This window comes from Mercurialis annua, linkage group LG5 (assembly GCF_937616625.2).
Source record: "Mercurialis annua linkage group LG5, ddMerAnnu1.2, whole genome shotgun sequence".
NCBI lineage: Eukaryota > Viridiplantae > Streptophyta > Magnoliopsida > Malpighiales > Euphorbiaceae > Mercurialis > Mercurialis annua.
This window is the reverse complement of record NC_065574.1, coordinates 13,468,860-13,489,509: the sequence shown is the minus strand read 5'-3', so window position 1 is coordinate 13,489,509 and position 20,650 is coordinate 13,468,860. Positions and strand designations below refer to the sequence as shown.

The 20,650-nt window shown below is 35.0% G+C and overlaps 4 protein-coding genes across 10 annotated transcripts; 2 read left to right on the top strand and 2 right to left on the bottom strand.

Annotated features, from left to right (window-relative positions):
• Nucleotides 1-58: 58 nt before the first annotated feature.
• LOC126680333 (EC protein I/II-like) lies at nucleotides 59-2,882 on the bottom strand. The gene is made up of 3 exons (XM_050375455.1): nucleotides 2,784-2,882; nucleotides 461-713; nucleotides 59-380 (listed from the first exon to the last, which is right to left on the bottom strand). Exons 2-3 carry the CDS (start codon nucleotides 541-543, stop codon nucleotides 212-214), a joined length of 252 nt encoding a protein of 83 aa, XP_050231412.1. The 5' UTR covers nucleotides 544-713; nucleotides 2,784-2,882; the 3' UTR covers nucleotides 59-211.
• A 1,842-nt stretch (nucleotides 2,883-4,724) lies between these two features.
• LOC130014550 (probable galacturonosyltransferase 3) lies at nucleotides 4,725-9,236 on the top strand. 5 transcript variants are annotated; one of them, XM_050375442.2, is made up of 9 exons: nucleotides 4,725-4,945; nucleotides 5,130-5,188; nucleotides 5,424-5,481; nucleotides 6,476-6,532; nucleotides 6,602-6,739; nucleotides 7,010-7,120; nucleotides 7,211-7,545; nucleotides 7,637-8,582; nucleotides 8,889-9,236. In XM_050375442.2, exons 2-9 carry the CDS (start codon nucleotides 5,133-5,135, stop codon nucleotides 9,162-9,164), a joined length of 1,977 nt encoding a protein of 658 aa, XP_050231399.1. In that variant the 5' UTR covers nucleotides 4,725-4,945; nucleotides 5,130-5,132; the 3' UTR covers nucleotides 9,165-9,236. The 5 variants fall into 5 exon arrangements, with proteins under 5 accessions (XP_050231399.1, XP_050231398.1, XP_050231393.1 ...); XM_050375441.2 differs by having other exon boundaries at nucleotides 4,725-4,948; XM_050375436.2 differs by having other exon boundaries at nucleotides 4,725-5,012.
• Nucleotides 9,205-11,617, top strand: LOC126680326 (pentatricopeptide repeat-containing protein At2g17210). Of its 2 annotated transcripts, XM_050375435.2 has the most exons (2): nucleotides 9,205-9,506; nucleotides 9,894-11,617. In XM_050375435.2, the coding sequence occupies exons 1-2, from the start codon at nucleotides 9,311-9,313 to the stop codon at nucleotides 11,531-11,533; spliced, it is 1,836 nt and encodes a 611-aa protein (XP_050231392.1). In that variant the 5' UTR covers nucleotides 9,205-9,310; the 3' UTR covers nucleotides 11,534-11,617. The 2 variants fall into 2 exon arrangements, with proteins under 2 accessions (XP_050231392.1, XP_050231389.1); XM_050375432.2 differs by having other exon boundaries at nucleotides 9,205-11,617.
• Nucleotides 11,618-12,017: 400 nt separating this feature from the next.
• LOC126680329 (uncharacterized) lies at nucleotides 12,018-17,466 on the bottom strand. 2 transcript variants are annotated; one of them, XM_050375450.2, is made up of 9 exons: nucleotides 16,960-17,466; nucleotides 16,188-16,236; nucleotides 16,010-16,076; nucleotides 15,869-15,914; nucleotides 15,686-15,784; nucleotides 14,086-14,154; nucleotides 13,703-14,006; nucleotides 13,431-13,582; nucleotides 12,018-13,023 (listed from the first exon to the last, which is right to left on the bottom strand). In XM_050375450.2, exons 1-9 carry the CDS (start codon nucleotides 17,407-17,409, stop codon nucleotides 12,304-12,306), a joined length of 1,956 nt encoding a protein of 651 aa, XP_050231407.1. In that variant the 5' UTR covers nucleotides 17,410-17,466; the 3' UTR covers nucleotides 12,018-12,303. The 2 variants fall into 2 exon arrangements, with proteins under 2 accessions (XP_050231407.1, XP_050231405.1); XM_050375448.2 differs by having other exon boundaries at nucleotides 13,697-14,006; nucleotides 16,960-17,465.
• Nucleotides 17,467-20,650: the final 3,184 nt, after the last annotated feature.

Genomic DNA, 20,650 nt, shown 5'->3' with positions numbered 1-20,650 from the left:
TCCCAATTTCCAGAGGCCTATAAGTTAAAGGCTCAAACGATTCTGATGCTGCTACGCATACACATAACTGTCTCGTCTAATTAGAATAAAAATATGATTATATAATATTACAAAACCAAATTTTATTTTATTGATCTGGTAGTTGAAAACTAGCTAGAGATTAACTCTATTGTACACTATACATATATACGAGGGGTTTGATTTAAAGCAGTTAAGCGGCACAAGTAGCACAGGTGCAGCCAGGACCACACTTGCAATTAGCCTTCCCAACTCCGACTGTCTCCGACGCCCTTGCGCACGAGCACGGGTTGCACCCGCAATGCTCCCCGCATCCGCATTTTTTGTGGTCATCTCCCGCTCCACTTCTCATGGTTGAGCACCTGCATCCAAGCAAACAATTTTCACAAACTCTATTTAAGCTAGTAACAAAATAATGATGATGATATGTAATTGTAACAACCTGCAAGCAGTACCACCGGGGCAAGGAACGGGGCATCCGCACCCTTCATTACAGGCCATACCACTAGGTTTAATATCAGCCATTTCTCTGTTTTCAGTTGCTTTGCGTTTCAGAATTAAAAGAAATGGGCATTTTGATACTTCTTATGCAACTCAGACTGAGGGTGGGTCGCATGACACATACACATTTATATGGTGCATGTTTGCCTCGTTTATACACTTTTCAGCTGCCACGTGTACTATAAAAACAACATCTGTAAACGCAAAACAAATAAATTGAGATAGGCTTGGTTTTAAATAACAAATTAAATCAATCAAATTTTATTTGTTTGTTGAATTTTTTCTATTGTTTTTAATTTTTTAAATTAAAGAGTATAATGTATTTCTAATGAAATTCTCATGTCTTCTACTTTCATTGGATGTTGTATAGTTTTAGAAAACATTTAAATATTTAAATTTTAACTGTTTAATATTTAATTTAGAATAATTTTTTTAAATATGAAAAAAAATGTGCTAAACAATGTGGGAGACTGATTTGAATCGGTTCAATATTTTTTAAAAGCGGAACCGTCAACGATATCAGTTGCAAGCAGTATGTTTTCATAAAATATATTTTAAATTATCTACTATATATATATATATATATATATATATATATATATATATATATATATATATATAATTAACTAATCACTTACATAAAATTTATTTTTTAATTCTAATTAAATTAAATTTTGTCATGATTTTAAAATGGTCCGAAACCATCTAAGTAGCAGCTCGGTGCCAATTCAAGTGTTTCTTGAGCGTACAAGTAATGGTTACATTTCTTTTGCAACTATTGACAGGTTGAACCAAATTGTGATGTTGTTGAATTTTTAAATTAAAATGTATAACAGTCTTTGGAATCGTCAGAAAAAAAATTTAATCAGAGAATTGTGTTTTTGGAAAGCCACTTTCAATAAAGAAAAAAAATATCAGAAAATGTTTTTTTTTTGTGTTCTTCGACTATAAATTATAATATGAAAAATTATGAAAACAATTTAATAATTTTAAAGTCGGAAAATATTATAACTAAACACCAAATTCTGATTTTCAATTTTTTTTCGATTAATATTATGAAAACATGTATTGTTTACCATAATTAAATAAGGCTTAGTTGTAAACATTGTAATTTTTATGCAGATTTTTAAGTATGCGCTAATGCCCAATGATAATAGTTAAAGAAAAATTGTCCAACTTAAAATAAATGGTTTTCTAAAAATAATTTAAATTGAACTCAATTGAATATTTTCAAAGTTTCACAATCATTCACAAATTTACAAAATGATTTGATTTTTTTAGAAAAGTTAGAGATCAAATTGCAATTTTGTGCATTTAAATGCAAATTTTTTTCAAATTGGAGTCAATTTGTAACTAACAAGCTTTAAAATATTTGATGGGTCAATTTTAAAAGCATCTATTTTTTTATTTTTATTTTTATTATCTAATTACTTTTATTGATTAATTAATTAATTAAGTTAAAATTAGGTTGCTTTTAAAAGTTAAATAAAAAAGATTATCTTTAATTTAGTTTTTTGAAAGGGTTTGTTTTTTGTTGAAAATATTTTCTCAACAATTTTTTTTTAGTATTATTAAAAAAATATCTCACAACAATTTTGCTACGCCCCAAAATTATAACTCTATTTGAAACTGTATACGAAAGAGGTAGCATTCCATGTTGGGAAGGACTTATGCATGCCTAAATTGCCTTAGGAAATGTAAATGATCAAGCTTATGGAGAATTAGGTGGAAAGAAGCTGCACAAGCATTTAGCTAGGCAAAAACCCAATTAGACTAGGAGAAATTCTTGTGTGAATCTAATTCGCCACGTAGGATTATGAACTATCCATTAAATACATGACATGTGGCGTTATTAAATGTTGTATCCAATCAATAAATATCACATTAATTAATGATATTTTAATTAGAATTAAATACACTTTATTGATTGGATACAACATTTAATAACGCCACGTGTCATGTATTTAATGGTAGTTCATAATCCTACGTGGCGAACTAGGTTCACACAATAATTTCTCACTAGGATAGAGAACCCAATTTGGCATTAAAACTTTCATTTTAAGCACAATGTAATACCAATATGGTGGCACAATACAGGGATGTTAGAATGCATTCACTATAATAAAAGGATAACAGCATGACTTAGACATAAGAAATATCACAACCCAACATGTTCCCTACTTACAATACAAGAGCAACCAACCAAAAAAATTAAAGAGCATTTTCCAGCAATATATTTGAGTTGAAGATAGTTAGAGACTTACCTCTTTGTAGACATCAACCGGAAGTGGTAGCCTAAGAAATGAAATCCATACCTTAGTGAACTTTAATTTCATCTTTTTGCTGATCTTGACAGCAGATAAACCCTGAATGTATTGAAGGCACAAAAGAATTAACACAACAAAGTACATACCTAGGACCTTAACAGAACAATTATTTTAATTGCATTAGAAATTGCTGAAAATCAGAAAAGAGGAACAGAGTAGAAAAGGAGTCACCTGAGCTGCTCCACATCTCATAAACAGAATTCTCTTTTAGGGTCATCTAGTGCGGGGACGCATGATAAAATTTGCTGTATCTTGTGAATACATTGATCCGTGCTGCAAGAAAACACAAACTGTTGAGTGTTCGCTAATGCAAACGATGGTCCACTGGGAAAACACAAACGATGGTCCACTGGGACAATCGTCCCTGATGGCGATGGCCCTTAAAAGAAATAAAAAAAAAATTCTTTTTTATTAAAACAGTTAAAAACGAAAAAAATTAATTATTGGAGGTTCCCATCTTTTATCTCCCGTCGATTGCGACATAAATCGGCTCCGGTTATCGTCGTGATTTTAGGTTGAGTTTGAGAGATTTTTGAGTTGAGATGATTTTTGTTTTTTTGTTTTTGAATTGAAAATATGATAGGGGCATTTCAGTCAAAATTTGGGCCTAACATGGATGTCTTGTACAGACTTAAAAACAATACACATTTTTGTAATGACTAAAGTACCCTTCAGCTAATAAAATAATGGGAAAAGGCTCATTTATACCCCTAAAGTTTGGCTTCGGGATCAAGTACGCTCTCAACGTCCGAAAAGGTTTAAATTTACCCTCAAAGTCTTAAAAAGTGAACAATCGGGTCTTTCGATTTTGACAATTAGACTTCAAAGTCTCATTTAGTCGTCGAAATTGGGGCTTGGTTGTTTACTTTTTAAAACATTAGGGACATAACTGAACCTTTCCGGACGTTAAAAGTTTAGTTGATCATAAAGTCAAATCTTAAGGGCATAAATGACCTTTTTTTAAAAATAAGTAAGGCAAAGGAACAAAAAGAACTTCATGTTTCTCTAAAAGGACAATTAGTCCCTAAACTTATTTTGGACTCAAAAAAATCCTCTTAATTTTTTTATCGAACAAAAACCTCTTCCGTCCATGAACTTCCGTTAACGTGCTGACATGTCCGTAAAATGCTTCCCTCTTTCATCTAACGTTAACATTTTGTTGACATGGCATAACAATGAATGTATTGTTAGCAAAAACATTACCGTTGGATAATAAAGACAAGAAAAATCAATTTTCACTTAATTCAAATCCTTAATTTTCCTCTTTTCTTTCATCTCTTTCTTTTTGGTTGATATTTAACTAGTGAATGCCCTAATTCGCTGCCTTTCTTTACGATATTAGGAATAGAAGACCGATCGACTCCCTCGGAATAGATCCAGATGGATATGTTCATCTTCTTTGTTGAAGATGAACAGACCCGCCGAGCATGTTCATCATTTTCTTGATGAACAGACTCAGATGGGGTTGTTCATCATTTTTATGATGAACAAACTCACCCATCTTTGGTTTGGATCTGCTCCTCGTTTTGGCGAGGAGCTGTTGCTGCTCCTCTGAGAATAGGAGCAACAACTCCTCTTCGAACTAGAAATTTTTTTTTGGAAAAGATTTAAAAAGACTCTTAGAATAATTAAAATTTAATTATGATTAATTAGTACTTGAATATGATTAATTAGAGTAAATTATGATTAGTTAGAAATTTATTCTTGAATTAAGGTGTCACGTCAGAATAGGAGTATTTTTAACCCGGTCAAATTCAAAATATAAGTGATCCAATTTTTCAGTTTTGGACTTTGTTAATATTTTGTGCCAAGTGGAGGGGGTAAAATGATTCTTTGTTCATTTTAAAACAAATTAAGACTAAGATGATTAAAATAATTGAAAACAAATTAAGCAGTAGAGAAAGAGTAAAATACGGAATCGGAGAAAGTAGGAGGATCAGTGGCGGTGATCGGAGAGAATCGAGGCGTCAACGACAAATACCACTTTATCGGCGCTCTAATTACAGCAATCACTGATTTTAGTTTGCAAAGAAATAAGAATTGTAAGGCACCGGAGAAAAACAAGATCACAAAACTCACACATACGGCGATTCCGAGTTGTAGTATAATTCAGTTTTAATGGAAGTTAGTAATATGCTATTCCGTTCTCTTCTACTAATCGCACTGGTATATATCTCTGTTTTTTTTTTAAGTTATTTGTTTCATTTTAACTTCCATTTCTGATCATTACTTTGAATCTTCAATTCTGAATTGTTCTTGTTTGTTTTTCTTTAAAATTTACAGGTTATGCTTCATTTGCTAACACTTGCTGCAACAGAAGAGTCATTGCTTAATCCACGCATGTATGATTTTTTTACAGTAGTTAATCTTTTTTTTTTCCTGGTAGCAGATTTCACTGTATAGATTTCTAGCATTCCTATTTGGAATTACATTCTTACATTTTAGACTGTCCGAACATACCGTTGTTCTTTTCTGATACACGTAGGGCGAGATGGATTTTGTTGTATTCTTGGATGTTTACTTTCTTTACTGTTTACTCTAGTGATTATTTTTTTGGATTATTGTTCTCTATTTCAGTCAAAGACAGCTACGAGTAAACCAACGTTTGCATGATTGCGACGGTGATGATGAAAAGGTTGGAACATGAACCTTATCTTTGCTTTTATTCATTTGCATAATCTTTTTTTATCTTTTCAATTCCATTATTTGGTTCGATAGTTTCTAATTTTTTTGAATGACACGAATTTCTGCTCATTTTTGTGTTTCACTTTGTATCTTGTATTTTCGCTTTATTTGAATGCCTTATCTGTGACTCTACTCATGCTCTGCTCTTCTTGTAATGCACATCTTGTTTTTCCTTATCAGTCCTTTTATCAGATGTTTTGTGTTAGTATTATCATTTAAAGGGCTCATCATATTAATGTTAGATATAATTTCTTTGTCAAAGCTAATCTTTTCCTTGGTTTAATCATAGACTAGTTGTTTTGGTGATGCGAGCTGGATAGGGCGGCATAGAATTTCTTGTGTGTTTTGTTATAAAGAGCATTGGACTTGTTTATAGCCTTTGGGAACCTTTGTTTGAGGAAGTAGAGAGGTCTAGGTGGAAAAGTTAACTTCTCATAAATTCTGCTTTTTTGTGATTTAATCGAGTTTTTAGAGGGGATGAAATTTGTTTTTTTTTATATCAGAGATTTCCTTTCATTCTATTTGCAAGTGTGAGCTTTTGGAGGAGTATCTTTGTTATCAACTTGAAAAACTTTTTGAAGACCCTTTTTTGGTTCTGTTTGTATATGTTATTTATTTCTTCATGCTGGATGGATAAATCTTCCACCTTTTTCTCTATAATGTAATACCCTTCCTAATAAACTTCCTATTTTCATATCAGCTGGATATTACCATGATTTAGCTAGTTGGCTCTGAACTCTGAAGTGAATGTAGTTGCAAAAGAGAACTTTTTTGTGGCTGTATCTATATTGACTTGTTAAACATTATCAAGCATGCATCTTATTTAACTTTTAAATGCTTTTTATCTGAAAGTATATTTGGATAAATACAATTATGTGTCAAATTGACTATCTAGATTTATTGTGGTGCATATTTGTTCCAATTTGTTTTTTATGGGTGCACAGAATCAGGTCCTTCCTTCTGAAGTCAGAGTTGGAGCTGGACATACTTTGGAAGATAAGGTAATTACTAGTATTTTTAGCCGTGACTAGCTGTTAATATTGATACTTATTTGTCTTAGTTTTATCCAGGATATTGACATTATTGCAACATACAGTGACACTTCCGGTAGCATTCAGATAAGGAGGGTGAAAATGAAGGACCTGTCTGCTTCATGGGTCCTGGAAAACCCTATGACTAATAACAATGGTACGCAAAAGGCATCCCAGGTAAAACATAGTGATTTTATCATTGATATTTCAGTAGAAACTATTGAACAAATTTACAGTATATGTTGAGTTCAAGAAATCTACAATGATTTTGTGACATAAGATGAATATCCATTTAAATAGTTTTGGAATGAGTGTCTGAAAGATAATTAAATGAAAAGCTTCAATAATTATTCTGTTATATAATTATGGTTAATGGATATCATTACTTAAATTTTCAATTCATTCATCTTAATGGGCTTTTTATCTTTTACCACTTGCTTCTCACAGATTGCGGAAGACTTGTTTGCATCTGATAATAAAATTACTGATGATGTCGAGGATTCTAGGATCCACCATTTTCCTAAGTTAGCAATAAGTCCAGTGAAGCTGCAGCGGAGGGTGAACTGTCAAGCCTTTTCTTAAATTCTAATTACTGTTTATGATAACTTTAGTTAAATCAGCTGTTTGACAATTTTACGTGTGCTTCAGGAACTACGAAAAAGGAGAAAGGACCTCCGAACTGCTTTGCTACTACAACAAGATAAGGAAGCAGACAACCATGCACGAGCATCTGCAATAAGAAGCTCTGAAAGCCTGGATACCACTGTCAAGGAAAAGTACAGTATATGGAGGAGAGATTTTGAGAATCCAAATTCTGATTCCATGCTGAAACTGACACGGGACCAGATTATAATGGCTAAAGCATATGCGAATATAGCCAAATCCAATAACGAGACCAGTCTTTATGACTCACTCATGAAACATTCTAGAGAAAGTCTACATGCAATTGGAGAAGCTACATCAGATGCCGAGCTTCACCCAAGGTACTTTAGCTACTCCGTGATTCTTTACCAGCCACGCCTCAGTTTTTGGTTTTCAAAAGGTATTTTCTTATGTTTTTTTCTTAATATCCAGTGCACTTGCTCAAGCAAAAGCAATGGGTCATGTGCTCTCTATAGCAAAGGATCGATTATATGAATGTACTACTATGTCAAGGAAGCTGCGAGCCATGCTTCAGTTGACTGAAGAGAATGTTAATGCTCTGAAGAAGAAGAGTGCCTTCTTGATTCAGCTAGCTGCCAAAACAGTTCCAAAACCATTGCATTGCCTTCCATTGCAACTTGCAAGTGAGTATTTCATGCAAGGTCATCAAAATAAAGATTATACAAACAAAGAGAAGCTATCTGATGCTTCTCTTTACCACTATGCCATCTTTTCTGATAATGTACTAGCTACATCTGTGGTTGTCAATTCCACCGTGCTTCATGCATTAAATCCCGAGAAGCATGTTTTCCACATAGTCACTGATAAATTGAACTTTGCTGCAATGAAAATGTGGTTTATTATGACACCTCCGGCAAAAGCAACAGTTGAAGTTCAGAATATTGATGATTTTAAGTGGTTGAATTCATCTTACTGTTCCGTTATACGTCAGCTTGAATCTGCCAGGATTAAGGAATACTACTTCAAAGCAAATCATCCTTCATCTCTTTCTGCTGGGTCTGATAATCTAAAATACAGGAACCCAAAATATTTGTCTATGCTCAATCATCTCAGGTTCTACCTCCCTGAAATTTATCCAAAGTTAGACAAGATCCTCTTTCTGGATGATGATATAGTAGTTCAGAAGGATTTGACACCACTTTGGTCTATTGATCTGCGAGGAATGGTTAACGGTGCAGTGGAGACTTGTAAGGAGAGCTTTCATAGGTTTGATAAGTATCTTAATTTCTCTAATCCGAAGATCTATGAGAATTTTAATTCGGACGCTTGTGGTTGGGCATTCGGCATGAATGTTTTTGACTTGAAGGAGTGGAAAAGGCGAAATATCACTGGCATTTATCATCATTGGCAAGATCTGGTAAGTATTTTTTGTTTTTTCTTGTCTGAAATACGCATATGAGCATTTTATGTTGGGGTTTGATATACCAATAGCATACAGTATCACGGAAGCATTTTAGATATTAGATTACTGAAATCCCTCTTGTTTAGTTCCATTTAACTGAAGGAGCATTTTAGTTATCTAATACCTAAAAGTCATGGAGTCAGCGAGTTTTAAAAATTCACGAGAAAAATGATTACTTTGCCGTAACCTCAATTTCCGTATTTATTAATTTAGCTTCCAAGTTACTTGTGTTAACATTTGATGTATGTTGTGAATTTGCAGAATGAGGACAGAACACTCTGGAAGTTGGGGACATTACCGCCAGGATTGATCACTTTCTATAAGCTAACGTTTCCATTGGATCGGAGCTGGCATGTCTTGGGACTTGGTTATGATCCTGCTCTCAACCAAACCGCGATTGAGAATGCTGCAGTAGTTCATTACAATGGAAACTACAAGCCATGGTTGAATTTAGCTATTGCTAAATACAAGTCTTACTGGTCTAAATATGTACCGTTTGATAACCCTTATCTCCAACTTTGTAACATAAGTGAATAATTTCTCCCGTAGATATTAGAATCAAATTATCATTTTCAATTTCTTCAGTAATCAATTCTTTCCATTTTAGAATTTGCTTCAGGTACTATTAATACTGTGGTTATTTCATGCTTAAAGCCAATATATAGTGCATCAATTTGACAACTATGCGTATTCCTCCATTTTTATCAAATTCAAAGCTCCCAAGCTGGATTTCAAGAATCAAGGAGCTATCAACCAGTGAAAAATGGCACGAAGTAATCTCTCAGTATCATGTAATGAAAAATACAGAACCTCATCTGCTTGATGTCAGTCTGTTCCCTCATATCCTCAAAGCATGTTCCTACTTGTCCATGAACAATGGTAAGTGTTTTCATGGTTGTCTGATCAAGACAGCATTTGATTCATTTACTTCCATTGGTAATTCCATTATGAGCTTTTACCTTAAATGTGGAGAGCTGGAAACTGCTGTGAGTGTGTTCGATTCCATGAGAAGCCGAGACTCGGTTTCTTGGAATGTTTTGATTCATGGGTATCTCCATCATGGTCATTTCTTGGAAGGGTTGTGGGAGTTTAGAAATGCTAGGGTTAATGCATTTGAATCCAATATTTCTTCCTTGGTGCTTGTTATTCAAGCTTGTCGTAGTCTTGGAGCTAAGCCAGAAGGGTGGCAGATACATGGTTATGTAATTCAGAGTGGTTTTTGGGCTAGTTGTTCAATTCAAAATTCATTTTTGTGCTTTTATGTAGATATTGATATGGGATATGCGCGGAATCTGTTCGATGAAATGCCTGAGAAAGATGTCATCTCTTGGAGTGTGATGATTAGTGGCTATGTCCATAGCCTGGAAGCTCAGGGTGGATTGCAGATGTTTCAAAAGATGTTATCCATGTCTGGGATTGAGCCAGACGGAATGATTACGGTCAGTGTTCTTAAAGCCTGTGCTAGTTTAGTGAACATAACTATGGGAAGGTTGGTACATGCGTTGTCGATTCAAAGAGGTTTAGATTGTGATATGTTTGTGGAGAATTCTTTGATTGATATGTATTCTAAGTGTCAACATGTGGATTCTGCATTTGAAGTTTTTAACGAGATGTCGACAAGAAATAATGTCTCGTGGAATTCTATGATATCTGGATTAGTCCTTGATGAAAAATTCCCGGAAGCTCTATCGCTGGTTTATTCTATGGAAAAGAAGGGTATAAAAGCAGATGAAGTGACATTGGCAAATTGTCTTCAAATATGCAAGTTCTTTGCTCTACCTTATCAGTGCAAAGCAGTTCACTGTGTAACTACCCGCTGTGGTTTTGAATCAAATGATATTGTGATTAGTTCGCTCATAGATGCTTATGCCAAGTGCAATCTTATTGAACTTTCATGGAAAATCTTTTCTAGGACGAGGAGAAGAGATGTAATCCTGTGGAGCACCATGATTGCTGGGTTTGCGCATTGCGGGAAGCCTGACGAAGCGATAGCTGTCTTTAGAAATATGAGCGATACAACAGAGAATCCTAATGTAGTTACTGTCGTAAATCTTCTCGAGGCGTGCTCAGTTGCAGCCGAATTAAAGAGATCAAAGTGGGCGCACGCGATTGCGATTCGAAGAGGTTTGACAGAAGAAGTGACAGTTGGAACTGCAATTCTTGACATGTACTCTAAATGTGGGGAAATAGAAGCCTCAAGAAAGGCATTCAATCAAATTCCCCAGAAAAATATTGTGACATGGAGTGCCATGATAGGTGCTTATGGTATAAACGGTCTTGCTCGTGAAGCCTTGGCTTCACTTTCTGAAATGAAATTGCATAAATTCAAGCCCAACGCCTTGACTTATCTGTCAGTGCTTACAGCCTGTAGTCACGGTGGATTAGTCGAATCAGGGCTCGCTATTTTCAAATCAATGATTGAGGAGGACGGGGTTGAACCCGGGTTTGAACACTACTCGTGTGTGGTTGACATGTTAAGTCGTGCAGGAAAGCTCAATGCTGCATTGGAATTCATCAGGATCATGCCTGAAAGTTTTAGGACTGGTGCAAGTGTCTGGGGTGCACTATTGAGTGGTTGCAGAAATTATGGGAGCACTAAGCTCGGCGAAGGAGCTGTGTTTCGAGTTCTTGAGGTTGAACCTCTGGACTCAGCTGGATATTTACTGGCATCAAGCATGTATGCGGCGAACGGTTCGTGGGACGATGCAGGTAGGATGAGATTATTAGGCAGGGAGAGAGGAGTAAGGTCTGTTGCTGGTTACAGCTTAGTACATATTGGTAGCAAGGCGCATAGATTTGTGGCTGGAGACGAGTCTCATCCTCAAGCAGGTGACTTGTATTACATGCTTAATCAACTACATTGCTGTATGAAGATTAGTACAATTGACAACATATGTTTCTGCTGATGTAAACTTAAATTTGGACATGAGATTTGTTTTTTCTTTCAATTCATTCTTTTTGGAGAACTTGCATAACAAGAAAATTCAGTATTGAGAGTGCAAAAGCAAAACCCGCCCAATCACAAAATATATTCACCCAAATCAGCAAGAAACTAATTAAACCCAAAAAACAATCGATCTTTGGAATTCTGTTTTGTAAAGTTACTACTCCATGAACCAAAAGCAAGGAATAACTATTCCATACGAAACATCTATTCTGTTCCGGATCTATTCCATCAATCAATTATAGCCTAAGATCTGGAATCGTACCAATAAAAATACTGATTCGGTTTGGTTTTAAAAATATCAGTGGTCAGTATATACTTTTTATTTCTGAATTCATTTTTCAGTTGGGGTTTGGTGATCTCGAAGACCCATACAAAGCCCTAATAACAAGCACGTTTATTTGTAGTACATTTTTCCGCAAGGTTTGCCAAGCAATAGACACATCTATCAGATAAAAGTTATATTTATATATTGAGGTTACAAGCAATCGGACATGATACATCTAACTGCAGAGATGTGGAAGTCAATGATAACTATTTTAGCCCTATAAAAATATATGAGTTAGTTTTCTGCAGAATATTTTTACCGGATTTCTGCAGAAATTAATTCACAACACTTGTACACTTCTGCAAATATTTTCTAAGCGCTTCATTGTATCCTAAAGTTAAATAATAGCTTTAGGATAGTGGCAATAGATACATGCCTTGGAGCAGATTATTATCTTCACATATTTATCTAACACTAGGAGAACCTGGAGACTGTGATAGTGCATTCAGGTCAGGTAGGACTTGCTGTGGCGACAAACCTGAAACCGATTTTGGCTGTGGTGATGATCCTGGCCGGAATGGTCTTACAACTTCCATTTCCTCATTCCTACCATTGGGTTGTGCACCACTGGAGGGCTCTGAGAGCTTGATATCTTCCGAGGTTAGGGTGTTTGCTGTCGGTGGATGGACAAAGTTAGTACTAGTTTTAGAGATTCTGTCAATCATCTGAGCTGATGGAATGTTGTTGAAACCGTTAATTCCAGGACGGATCTGAGCGGAAAGCCTTCGCCTGATACTAGCACTGCTGTTCACCACATTAGAACCACCATGAGAGTTTAATCCGCCAAGTGCTTCTGCTCTTTCTGCTAGACGTTCAGATTTAATATTCTGTGTCATGTTATTTTCAGGCTTTAGTGACAGTTTTTCTTTTGATTCGACAATGGAAGATGTAGCACCCATATTTACAGGAGAAGATGGTGATGGTAGACCTGGGGAGTTCGAAGAAAGAAGCAATGCCCTCTGAGGTGGAATGTCATTTTCTCCAACCCATCCAGGCCCAAATTTTAACTCAGGTGGCAAAGACCTCTCTATCCTGTTTGAAGCAATTTGCCAAGCAACAGTGCCAACTTTCGCAGCAAAGCGAGCTAAGCTCCATGCATAACCATACTCTGTGAGAAGTCCTACCTGGTTCATATGAAAGCAACATCAATCACTTAAACAACCAAAGCATGGACCGCGTCAAATGATTCGGCAGCCTATAATGTGGAAGTTGCGAATACTTGGATGATCATATTCAAAAGGTAAATTCTTAATAGAAATGCTTGGCAAATTTTCTTAAGAAATAATGTTACAATTACTGCTTTCTCGTCCCAGTCATTTCTTTGAAACTTAAGAATTAGCATAATCCAGTACCAAGCTAAATAACCTATATTTCTTTATTTTGCTTGTATTTTTCTCATGATGCACTAGGTATGGGTCACATGCATGGCAGACTTCATTTTGTGATCTGATATAAATATTAAATCATATACAGAAGAACAGAAATAATGATATACATGACTTAAAAAAATAAAAAATAATGATATACATACAGCCATTAGCTGCTTTCTCTCTGAATCAAATGTAGTCAGCACAGATGGCTCTCGTCCACCAGCTGACAGTAGCTTGTATGTGTTACGCCTGCTCTCATCAACTACAACTTGCCTTTTCCCAAACTCCACAGAATTACCCTTTACCATAGAACCTGCAATACAAGTGAAATCAAGACTCTCTACTTTGAAAGGTAAGCTCCTTTTTCTCATATCATATGACAACAGATGAGGAATTTAGGGAGAAATCCAATGTGAAAGTTTCAAACCTGTACCTTCGTCATTCCTCTCATCATTGCGAGGACCATGAGATCGTCCTGATGAATCTGGAAAGACATACTTGTCTGAAACATGATGCCCTTTTCTAAGATCAATAGCGCTCTCTCCCCCAGTAGCAAGAGTTGCATCCAACGAATACTCTGAACCAGCACGATCCAGTGGAGGCCTGCCAAGTGGTTTTTTCAAATTCTTGGTTGGTGGTCTACCTCTCCTCACTACTGTAGGTTCTGGTTCATTATCATCTCTGTTTTGCCTAAGATTTTCAAAATTCCTTTTCGCCAACTCTTGTATAGTTCGTGCCTGACAACAACAGCAATAATTCAGACAAAACTTTTTTAATATTCAACAATGAAAGAGAAAGTTTAAGGGCTGAATGTACCTGTCTAAAGTATATGGTATCTGGGGCATTATACTGCATTGCGTTGGAACTTATCAAGTGGACATCTTTCTGCAAGGGAATGAGACAAGATCTCAATCTGTGCTCCACAAATCGCAAACATTCAAATCATTTTTCAGGCCATCTTCTCAGTGCATGTGTTTTATTTCTTTTCAATATGGAAAGAAAGAGAACATTCAAAACTTCACTATCAAGAAGAACAATGAAAATTTCAGGATGTCGTTTTCTGTGGCAACTACTCCGCCAAATTAATGGCCTGGGGACACGGATTCATTGATTTAGTAAATTTTTGCTCTAATGTAAGAACAAGAATAAACAATTAAGCATTTCTAACAGACCAACAATAAAACTATGGAATGCAGCAGGTGTAATCAAATTGAAATCAGTAACAAGATTAATAATACATCTATATCATTTGTGTCCACATCAACTTGTCTATGAATCATGGCAAGAGTAAGAGTTTATGGTGTAAAAGGTGTGACAAATGGATAATTAGTAATCATGAAGTTAATTGTTTGCACATATCATGTATTCACTGTCATACTACTCCTGGACTTGCTCAAGCCAAAAAATGACGCAGTGATAGATGGAATTACTGAATCTATTATTGTAAAACATTTTTTTTTGAGCATGCAAGCACAAAAGCGAAGGCTCTAGATAGTCTGCAACTCTATCAAGGACACTAATAATCTAAGCACATGTTTATCCCTTTAATATATTAGCTAAAGGTTCAACTATCCTTCATTAACATCCCTCCAAAGCCCAATTACTGAACTCAAGCATCACAACAGTACTAAAAGTTAATGGCAACAGAGGTTGTGATTCCGACGGTTCAGTAAACTCCCTCAAACAGCATCGATAATGACATTAAAAAAATAGTAAGCTCAAACTTTGTATTTGATTAAAAAAAGTTTCAAACATCAGGAGTGAACTTTCCGTCAACTGGCTAAATATAGAATTGAAAGTACCAACCATACTATGATGGCTAAAAAGGAAAAATCTTCCATTGCTTAGTTAAAGTTCAATCATCCAGCAATTAGTTAGGCGACATACGAATTCTGAGATCGAGAGCCCAAGGCATTCATTACCACGAGCTCAAGAAAAATAAAAAATTCTCGAGTCCCCATAGCATTGCACCATGGCTCATCCTAAATGCAAACCTAGTTAAATCCACACCACACCACATCTTCTGATATTCTGGCATTTATTCGTGTAATTAAGCAGATGAGCTTCTCCAATCATCTTAGGATGTTTATGTTATCATACAAAAATCAATTCCGAAGCTCAATAGAACCAAAAATTCTCTACTTAATTTTTTACGCAAATGTAAGATTTCCATCATTCTACCGGGGAAAAAGTACTCGAGCATCACTTTGGGTTTCAGAATAAACATGTCTAACATATATATATATATATATATATATATATATATACGCACACACATTCAACTCTCATTGGAGAATTACGCATCATCGTCTTTAAGATTAAAGATGCTAAACAAAGGAAATAAGGTAATTTATAATTCTAACAAAAGGAAATAGTAAATAATATAAAGGAAAAAAAAAAGGAGCTCCAAACAAACCTCAAATTGTTCCAAGTTTCCATAAGCACCACTGGAAAGTTTCTTCCTAACAGTCCCAAAATCCATAGGTTGTTCAATAACTTCAAAGTAATCTGGAAGCTGCATCATAAGTATCATAAATAGTCAGAGATGATTTAAGTTTGTAGTCTTAAGATCACCCGACTAAAAGAATTTGATACAGACCTCTTCTGGGTCTACAGGTTCAGAGTATACACCATATGCGTCCTTCCTGCAATCAAATTGATATTCCAGAAAACACATCACTTCACACTAATAACTAACACAAAAAAGAGCCATACTGAAAGAATCAATAACAAAGCATACTTTTGAAGTCTATCAAGAATGAGTACTAATAGCTTTTTATCAGGTAAAGGAGTCGACGATCCCGAGTCTGCACATAAATGAACCAGAAAATAAAAACATTTATACAACAATTTTTCGTTTACATAATGTTACTACTTTTGAGCAAATGGGCATTGAAGATTATCATCTAGTAACTGACCTTGTACATTATTTGTTGGATTGGCAGCTGAAACACTCTCATTATCTTCCTGAAAATTTAGTTCACAAAAGCAGAAAGATCACTTCTTTTTCCTTTTACCATAATAGTAGTAATAAGTGACTAACCATCCATATAAGCCAGTAAAGCAGCTATTTAAGGCCAAGTAAAGTTGAGTTCAAAGCGCCAAAATTGAATATAAAAAAAATTATTAAAGAAAATTAGAAAAAATAATATAAGAACATATAAATTTAGTCTTTTTATTTAGGGTTGTTTTTACTAATATATCTCCACCTTTCGCGCTTTTTTTTCTTATTTAAGCACAGACTAAAAAAGGTAGCACCAAATATCTCAACATTTTATTTTTTGGCATATCTTAGTCTAAATATCTTATACGATATCGTTTTGGTCATTCACACGGCCAAAAGCGACATTTTTTTTTACGGAAAATGACGCATAAAACGCAAACAATGCGGAATGATACGTTTTTCTAGATTGTGCTTAAATCGAAAAAAAAAACACTAAAAATGAACAATAAGTTTTTATTTATAATTTAAATATCTGACAGTTTAATTTCATTTTTGAAAATAAAAAAGGAAGTTGACGACTAAGTCAACGCACTTATTATTACTGAAAATCTGAAAAAATATCTATTATTACAAGGAGTTGGTTAATCAAAGAGAAATGAATAAAAAGCTGTCCTAAGAAATTACAAAAAGTTTCGCGCTTTAACAAAATTAACTGAAATTTAAAAATTACAAAAAAACGAGTTTACCTTTTTAGTGACAGATCCATCCGCGACGGAATTAATTTCCCTCTTTCTATAATCCGACACCGTATTATCCTCCGAATTACCATCATCATCGTCATCATTGTCGACCTCCGATTTTGGAGGAAGCAATTTGACTACGAGCTTAAGCTTCTTCTCACGACGTCGTTTCCCATTTTTCAATTCAACATCTTCCTCAGACTCCTCCTCCTCCTCCTCGTCCTCGCGGCGTTCGCTTTCGGCAGAGGAGGAACTGGTCTGTGGCGGTGTAGTCGGGCTGTGGCGAGTGGATCGACGGAGAGATGGAGGAGGAGTGGCAGAGTTGTAATTATGTGAAGAATGAAGGGCTGATTTGGCGGTGTTCTGGTTTTGTTTTTGACGATGTAAGAGAGAGAGACGGCCCTTCTTCTTCTTCTGGGTGTTGTAATTGTTAGTCTTCTCCACTATCTTCCCCATCTTTTTTCTTCTTCTCTTTCCTTTTCTTTTTTTTCTCTCTTTAACTAACTACTACTGCCAGGGTTTTGCTAGGGTTACTTTGTTTTTAAACAAAGTAACATATTTTTGTTTTTTAATCCAATGAAAAAATTACGTGTGTCTTGAATTTTTAAAAGCAACTTGTTGACCTGTTTAATAGATTTTGTAAAGACAAATAATCTATTTAGGTCACTAATTTTTCATATAAGATTTATTTATATTTTTAAATTTATTTTTAATAGTACAAAAGTTTAAATAAATATATAACATAAAATTAAAATTTATGTAAGATGTTATTATAAATTATAATGTTATCATGCCATAAAATTAAAAGTGTTTGAATATCATAACACTGCAATATGATAAGTAGATGAATAAAGTATGATAAAATTAATGATAATTATATGATAACTTATGTGAAAAATAAATTACAGAAGGATTTATAATAATTAGATGATAATAGAGCAAAATTATAAATATTTTAATACCCAAAGTAAAAATATAAATTTGAGAAAAAATATGAGATATCTTTGTAACTTTTCTAAATTTCTAAATTTCTCTAGAATTTTGGCTAATCACCTATAAAACTACCGACCTTTCAATTTTTTTCAATAACACCCTCACCTTGTAAAAACTTCAATATCACTCTATTTCGTATTTTTACGTTTCAATAGCACCCTAAATTTGAAAAATAGATAATTTTATTATTGTGAGGATTAAATTTTGTAAATTAACTAAATAAAATGATCATTTTATATCTTTTTTTAATTGAATAAATACAAACAAATCCCTTAACTTAAAATACATCCAAATAAACCCTCTTCTCCACTAATTTAAATAAAAAACTAAAAAATTATTAGAACTTTCTTCCCTACTTTTATTTCGGAATCATACTCAACCCGCTGCCGCTTCTCCTCCATCGTCCTCCATGGAAGGACGAGATTCGTCTTCCATGGGAGGACAAGAACAGCTCGTCCTTCCATGAAGGACAGATTTTTAAGGAAGAACAACAGGTCTTCCTCAAGAACAAGGAAGAACTGTTGTTCTTCCTCAAGAACAATGTTCTTCCTCAAAAAAATATATCGAATCGTGGTGGCGATGGGTCCGAAAGAGTCGGTAACGAATTCGAGGGAGGTGGCGATTGGTCGGAATTTAATTATTTCAATCAAATAATTTTTTTTGTTGTTATTAATCTTTAAATATTGAAAAGATAGTTTTTTCGTAGTATTTATAACATTAAATATTATTTAAAATATGTGGTAAATATAAAGGACTTATTTTAAATTTTATCCAAATAAAAAAAATCAATTTAATGCTTTAGGTTCAGGGTGCTATTGAAATGTAAAAATACGAAATAGAGTATTATTGAAGTTTTTATAAGGCGAGAGTGTTATTGAAAAGAAGTTGAAATGTCAGTAGTTTTACAGGTGACTATCCGAGAATTTTTATGTGAAAAAGTGTACCTAATATGGGCTTGGGTTTCGGCTAAGTTTGATTGTGCAATTAAGTGTTGGGCTAAGCACACAAATCTCCTAAATAGTCAATTGGTTTTCATTTGTACCTCACATATTAAAAATATGCAAAAATCTCTCAATTTTTTTAGAGATTTACATAAATACATCAAATTATAGAATAAGTTGATTTAATATTATAATAGGACAATTGTGCCCTTTTTCTCAACACGCATCAAATTTTCTAAGTCTTCTTCTAATTTTTCTTCTTTTCACTGCGTTTGTAATTGTTTGTGGGAATCGGCAAGTAATGAATCAAAGGTGGAGGCGGAGCATAAATTTCTCATGAGACGAGTGATCGAAACAAGACGGTGTGTTTAAAATCTTTGAGAGAAAGCAAAAGTGACAGTCCGGTGCGGTTGTAATGAAAGGCACAATGGAGATCCGGCGACAATCTGATGCTATTGTTATGGAAGATGCGGCGGAGATCGGCGACAATTCGCTTCCTACTTGTTGTCCCTTAGATTCCTACTGAAACATGGAGGACGAAATGGGTAGCTAAGGCTTCATATTTTGGTATATCGAGAATGAGTCCGACTAGTAATTTGAAATTCGCGTTAGCACTATGTTCGCCTGGAAATATTCCGGACTCGAATCTTTGAATTTATAATCGGGATCGGTTTGAGGTTTGATACTTTAACGAACCTATGCAGATATTCACAGGGCTTGTTTGGTTAAAGACACTTAACCACGTGATTTAAGAAGTAATAATCTGGGAGTCACGGACTCAGGCGAGATTAATACCGAAAACTACTCCTAAATTAAAACAATCCGGAGATTGCGGGATAAAAGCACTGGGCTTGGTTTTTGATTGATTGATTTGTTGATACAAAAATAATGAAGTTCTGAGCTATTTATAGCTCCTCATAACTAAGACTCCTAATTCAACTAGGACTAAAATTCTAAAAGATAAAATACTCCTAATGAGTTACAAACTCCTAATAAGAAGAAAAAGCAATAATTAAAAGACTTTTCGTTGGGCCTGAATCCCTTGTAAGCCCACATGAAGCTCCTATCCAACAATTATTTGGACCGGTGTAAACAATGCCCCCAACAAGCTTAAAACATTTATTTTTGGGCTTGTTCTTCACTTAATCTTTCTTTTGACGCGTTCAAGCCCATTTCTGAGGCCCAAATCATTGCAGAGAAACTCTAAAGGGGTGCGCATCTATCGACGTTTCGGTACTCCCTTCATGCCACGTCATCACCAACTGTCCCCACGATGTGACCTCCACGACCTTTCGGCTCCTTTTGATTTTCACTTTTAAGAAAAATACCATCTCATTTACTCATTCACCTACTCTCTCTGCATTTTGCCAAGCTTTCTCTCTCTTCAGCAACTCCAAGTCTCTTGCAAAACTTCCCTGGTAAGCACTCGCCTCTCTGACCTCGCCTATTTACTTTATTCGCCCGACCTGACCGATCCATTTCAGGAATCATGGCTGCTCCCAATAACCTCGCCGAACAAGTGACCGCAAAAATAGACGAAGTCCGAACCAACGCACCGAACACAGAATTTAAGGTAATTACTGATGCGGGTTATGGCCAAATATGCGTCGGTCCTGATAACGTAGCACATCTAGTAGGGGCGAAGCAACCTCGCCAGGAACGAACATCGCTAAGTCAAGCATTTCACTGACCTGGTAACAATGCCCGACCTTCTTGAAACCATAGAACGCATGACTTGGGGGGTCACCGGATCGATGGGAATT